A 5,896-nucleotide genomic window follows, 5' to 3' on the forward strand; every position below is an offset into this window, starting at 1 on the left:
CAGCTACAATGACTGAACAGGGGTGATCTGTATTGGCACTGAGCCAGCTCCATGTTCAAAGCAGCTTTTTTTTTTCAGTTCATACGGAAGATTTCACGTTTTTCCCCATTTGCTGCATCTCTCATCTGCAAAAGCAGAAAAATCTCCCCTCACCACCAAAAAAAAACACCCCACAAAAAACCCCAAACCCCCAAGCCTGCCCTCCGCAAGCTAAAATAAATAAATTGACTTTCCCCCCCCCTTGAAGCCGCCCGTGTCTCCTTTCTACTCATTTCCTTTGGTGGGAAAAGGTCACTTCTCACAAACGACACCTCGGTGGGGCTTTTATGGCTCCTCCAACTTCTGTGTCATCATTTACTCGCTTCGCTGCTCTGCTTCGAGTAGGGCTTTTTTTTCCAAATTTTTTTTCCCTTTCTCGCTTCCACAGCGGGGAGCTGCACCACGCTTTAGTCCTAATGGGCAATTTAAGGGACTTCTAAAATAGCCGACATTTGCTGTAGCATCCTTTGGAGACATCCCCTCTACCTTCCCCACCCCTGTCCCTTATCTGCCCCCTCTTCTGATACTTTGAATTTTGGGGACCATCAGGAGCATTGCTGACCAAATCCTGCCTTTTTTACCTTATCAAGGGGGTTGCTCAAGCATTTCTCTTTCTGTTTAGTGGGTTTGGAGGGAAAGCTGCAGCCAAGAATTGATTTTTTTTTTTTGGGCTCGTCTGTGACTGCTGTGAACTTTTCACCCGAAGATTTGGGATTTCTAGGGTTTGGAAAAGCAAATTACACAAATTTCTTCTCCCCAAAGATGGGGAAGAAATGGAGGGGACTGGTGATAAGCGAAAATATTATTGATTATCAGAGATACAATGAGCTCCTCCTCATCAAGGGAACCACTTTGGGGAGAAGAGTGCTAAAAAAAGGGATTTGGGGAGCTTTGCATTCGGGTTTTACAGCAGAGGCTGTGCAAGCTGTCAGCCTCACTGTCAGAAACATGCAAAAAAAAGCAAAAATTATGGGAAAAGTTGCCTTTTGGAAGGAAAAAATGCTTCATTCATCACTGGAATCTGTTACAGGAGTGTAACGTGGAGCATCTTTTACACCAAGCATGGCTGCACTCCTTGAGTACTTTACCTGTTGAAAATTAGTCTCCATAAAAACCAGTTTCCTGTAATGAATTAAAGCAAAAAGCTGAGGAAGAGTCTTCAGCCATTTCATTGGCAAAAAGAGGTTGTTTTAAAAATAGGTATTTTTAGCACCAAAAGTGGTGAAAGCAGCTTTGCCCTACCAAAAAATGCTCCTTAGGTGGTCACAACAGGGCCAAAAATAGGGAGGAAGGGAGAATTATTTGTTTATTTATTTATTTGCTTATTTTAAAAACATTTAAGAAAAAGTGTTGCTAAAAAATTGGGTGGAGATGTTAATTTTTCATAAATTTCACCCCGGAAAATGATAAGAAGCATCTTCCCCCTCCCCCCAGGTGGTTACAATAGGGACAAAAATGACAAATAAATAAATAAATAACTTACTCTATAAATATATATTGAAAAAAAATTAAAGATTGAATGGAGAAGTTGATTTTTTATAATTTGCAACACAGAAAGCGATAAAAGTATCTTTCCTCCTCTCCTCCTCCCCCTAAAATGTGCTTTCTAGGTGGTTGTAACAGGGACAAAAATAAAAATTTACTAACGTAGCTCTATCTTTTTATTTATAAAATCAGTTTTGAAAAAGTCACAGGTTAAAATTTGGGTGGAGATTGTGATTTTTCAGTAGGAGCCACAAACCCCCCCCAGTTCCTGGTGTCCTCAGCAGGTTTTTGGGCTCATATATGATGGCAGTGGAGGAATTTCCCAGCAAAACACTAAAGAATGGGGTAAATGATGATTTAGGGGATTTGCTCTCTGCACATGATGTCTTTGGCCAAAATAAAATCTAAAGAAGGGGGATTATGGCATTGAAACCTGTGGGAAGCCCCCCTGGAGCCCAGGAGCAGCCACCAATATCAGCAGAGACCTTCCAAAAGAAGGGAAAAGCCCAGAAATATCATCCCTGAACCCCAGCAATGTGTTAGATCCAAACCCCCAGATGTCATCCCTGAACCCCCGAAATTTGTAATGTGGGAATTTGTAATTGGGAATTTGTAATTGGGAATTTGTAAATTGGGAATTGATAACTTGAGAATTTGTAGTTTGTGGATTACATTTCTGAACCCCAGCAATGTGTTAGATCCAAACCCACAAATGTCATCCCCGAACCCCAGAAATTTGTAATTTGGGAATTTATAATTTGAGAATTTGTAGTTTGTGAATTACATCCCTGAACCCCAGCAATGTGTTAGATCCAAACCCACAAATGTCATCCCCGAATCCCCGAAATTTGTAATTTGGGAATTTGTAATTTGGGAATTTGTAAATTGGGAATTTGTAATTGGGAATTTGTAATTTGGGAATTTGTAGTTTGTGAATTTGTAGTTTGTGGATTACATCCCTGAACCCCAGCAATGTGTTAGATCCAAACCCAGCAATGTCATCCCTGAACCCCAGAAATTTGTAATGTGGGAATTTGTAATTTGGGAATTGATAATTTGAGAATTTGTAGTTTGTGGATTACATTTCTGAACCCCAGAAATGTGCAATACCCAAACCCAGCGATGTCATACACAGCTCGGGCAGCATCGAGCAAACAGCATCTCAAAAACATCTGCTCGACCCAGGAGCTTTGCAAAAACTCAGGGATTTTGAAATGGTTTTTTACTATTTTTGTATTACTTTTAAAATTTCACTGTTGCTTTCTTTTTTTACAATTTTTTTTTTTCATCTTTAAAGCCTTTTGTCGTTTTTCCCCATGTTCTTCACTTAAAATGTATTTTAAAGGACATTTTTAACATAATTTAAAATTTTTTCAACATTTTAGCATCTTTTAATGTATTTTCTACATTTGAAAGCATTTTGGTTTCTTGCGTAATTGCAAACATATTTTTTACATTTTTCTATGCTTTAAATAAATTTTAACATCATCTTTAAAGCCTTTTGTCATTTTTTCCCATGTTCTTCACTTAAAATGTATTTTAAAGGACATTTTTAACATAATTTAAAATTTTTTCAACATTTTAGCATCTTTTAATGTATTTTCTACATTTGAAAGCATTTTGGTTTCTTACGTAATTGCAAACATATTTTTTACATTTTTCTATGCTTTAAATAAATTTTAACATATTTATAAAACATTTTTTAATTTGTACATCTTTGAACATATTTGTAACATTTTAAAAATTTTCCAGTGTATTTGTAAACACATTCTGAACATATTTGAAGCATATTTTAACGAATTTTTCACAGTTTCCATAATTATTGTCATCATTAGAATTTTTTCTTCACTTTTTTGCTGCTTTTTGAACGTAACTTTTTTGTACTTTTTATTTTCCTTTTTTGTTCACCTTTTTTTTCCCCCCTCCTGCAACTATTTTTGGCCATTTTCCAGGGGAAACAAAAAGCCAAAAACCAAAACCCACCTGCATTTTTTATCAATGTTTACAAGTTTTATGCCCAAATATTTCCCCCTATTTTCCCCATTTTCCCACTACCAGGAACCTGCTGCCTTTTCCCTCCTTTCTTATCCCCACCTGCTCCCCCAAATGCCATTTTTGGCTCTGTGTTTTCCTTCCTCCCTATTCAGCTGCAAATCCCCCCATCCCAGCATCCTCTCACCTCTTTTTCCATGGACTTGGAATTATTTTTACTTATTTTTTATTCTTTTCTTTAGTCCAAGGTGAGGTAATGGCTTCGGAGCAGCCCCAGAGGAGGCTTTTTTTTTTTGGGTAATAGCTCAATTAGTTGCAGACTTGGCTGGAAATAGTCAGCTTGGCAGGATGCAAAAAGGGCTTTGGAATCCTGGTAAATAAGTGTGATGAGGGGGGATAAAAAAAAAGGGAAAATGTTGGGGGAAAAAGCCATTTTTCCCTGCATAAATGTAATTTTCCATGGAGATAAAAGGGAGAAAAAAGGGGGGAAAGGGAAAGAGGATGAGGAGATATTCAGTGGCATGGCTGGAGCATCCCGAGATCTGTTGGCATCTGGGTTTTAAATGGAAAATGGGGGGGAAGGAAGAGAAATCCAAACTGCTGGGATCAGAAGGGGAAGCGAAGCCCAAATTTCACTCATTTCTTTAGCACCAGGGAAGGGAGGAGGGACAGAAATGGAACCTGTCGGGAGAGTTGGGAGAGTTGGAAATGAAATAGCACCAAGTGAATTTGCAGGTGCTGGAGCCCAACTTTGGAGTTATGAACAATAAAGGGGATTGAAAAGAAAAAGAAGTGGAAAAAAAGCGACAGCAAAAGGTCAGGCTGGAGATATTAAAGGCAAACATTTTAAAAGCAAAAGGTGTCATGATTTTGGTCCAGCTTGGGTTTGCAAAGTTTTACATATTTGTGTATAAATATACATATGTATGCATTTACATTAATTAATGACACGATAATTTGTGTATATGAACATTTTTCTATATTAATAATCACAAATAAATTTAGAGGCATGTTAGACAAATAAATGAAAACTACATATAAGCCCATTTCTATATAAACACAGAAATAAATACATTAGTGTATCAGACAAATAAATAATATATAGTATTTATGTCAAAACACAGACAGGAGGAAGCATTATATAAATATAGATAATATATAATTATATATAGACATAGAAATAAGTATATTAGACAAATAAATAAATTATATATATCATATTTAGAAAGAGCCAGAGCTTCCTTTTGCTCTGTGCCTTGAGGGACAACTGAACATTTACCAGTAAAAATAGGCAAATACTCATTTTTTGACAAATTTCAACAGCGAAGCAAGCAAACTGACCACTCTGAAATAATTTTCCACTGGGATTTTAGGCTAAAACTGCTGGATTTGGGGTGCTGCTGATGCATTTGAACCCCAAGCGTTTCGAATTCTCCCTGAAATTTTTTTTTAACGGAATCTTGTGAGGATAACACGGAGCCCACGTTGGACCTGTCTGAAGGCTGACAGCAAATCATTCGGAGTTTTTTTAATGGAATTGATGGTTTTAAGTGCAAACTGCCCCTGAACAGCTTTTACCCTGTTCCAGAGGGTGGCACTTTTGGGGTGATGCTGGGAGGACGCTCAGGCATTCTCAGGAGCAATGGCACAGGCACATCTCCCATCTAAAAGATTTATATTTACCTAAAATCGCTGCTGTTTTTAAAAGAAACACAATGTTTGTGGCAGGATGATTTATTGCACAGCACATTCCCGGGATGTGTCGACAGCACCGGGGCTAAAGCTGGGTGATTTGGGCACGGGCACCAAAAAAAGTGTGATTTTTTTTGGCTGTCTTCTCCCAGCTCTGAGATGAGTCATTGCTGGGCTTGGTGAGCTGGAAGAGGCACACCTAATTTTGGGATAAAATTGAAAATGACTGTGTCTAGACAGTAATACCTGCTTTGAAAAAGCTCTTGGCAAACCAAAGCGTCGCAGCTGATTTAATCTGGGACTCGTGTGAAACAACCCTTCCTAAATTACCCCACACAATAAAGATGGGGGGACTTTTTTCTCTATTTTCCCCTCGTGAAAAGTGGAAAAAGTGGGGAAAAATGTGGTAAAACCCTAAGCCTTCTCTTTCCAGGCAAAGATAAAATGCCTGTGCATGTTTTACCTCCCCCAAACCCACCCTGCACAGAGCCCCAATAGAGCGCTGCGTCCCGAACTTCCAAAACTCCATGCAGAAGGCGTGGAAAAGTGCAACAAACCCTATTTTTATTGGATCTGATATTCTTTTCTTCCTCTCTCCTTTATTCCCTGCCCTCCCCAGATGACAGCCACAGCCCAGCAGCCCACCAAAGCCCAGCCTGTGCATCTCACCACGCCAGCGGCGGCGGCC

At 38.8% G+C, this 5,896-nt stretch overlaps 1 protein-coding gene across 1 annotated transcript in view; it reads left to right on the top strand.

The window, feature by feature from the left end:
* PKNOX2 (PBX/knotted 1 homeobox 2) overlaps positions 1–5,896 on the top strand; it is a 46,321-nt gene that overhangs the window by 18,629 nt on the left and 21,796 nt on the right. Inside the window, 1 exon segment of the mRNA XM_008636895.2 lies at positions 5,828–5,896. Within this exon segment, the coding sequence (XP_008635117.2) occupies positions 5,828–5,896 (69 nt within the window).

The sequence above is a fragment of the Corvus brachyrhynchos genome, unplaced genomic scaffold, assembly GCF_000691975.1.
Source record: "Corvus brachyrhynchos isolate BGI_N302 unplaced genomic scaffold, ASM69197v1 scaffold46, whole genome shotgun sequence".
Classification (NCBI taxonomy): domain Eukaryota; kingdom Metazoa; phylum Chordata; class Aves; order Passeriformes; family Corvidae; genus Corvus; species Corvus brachyrhynchos.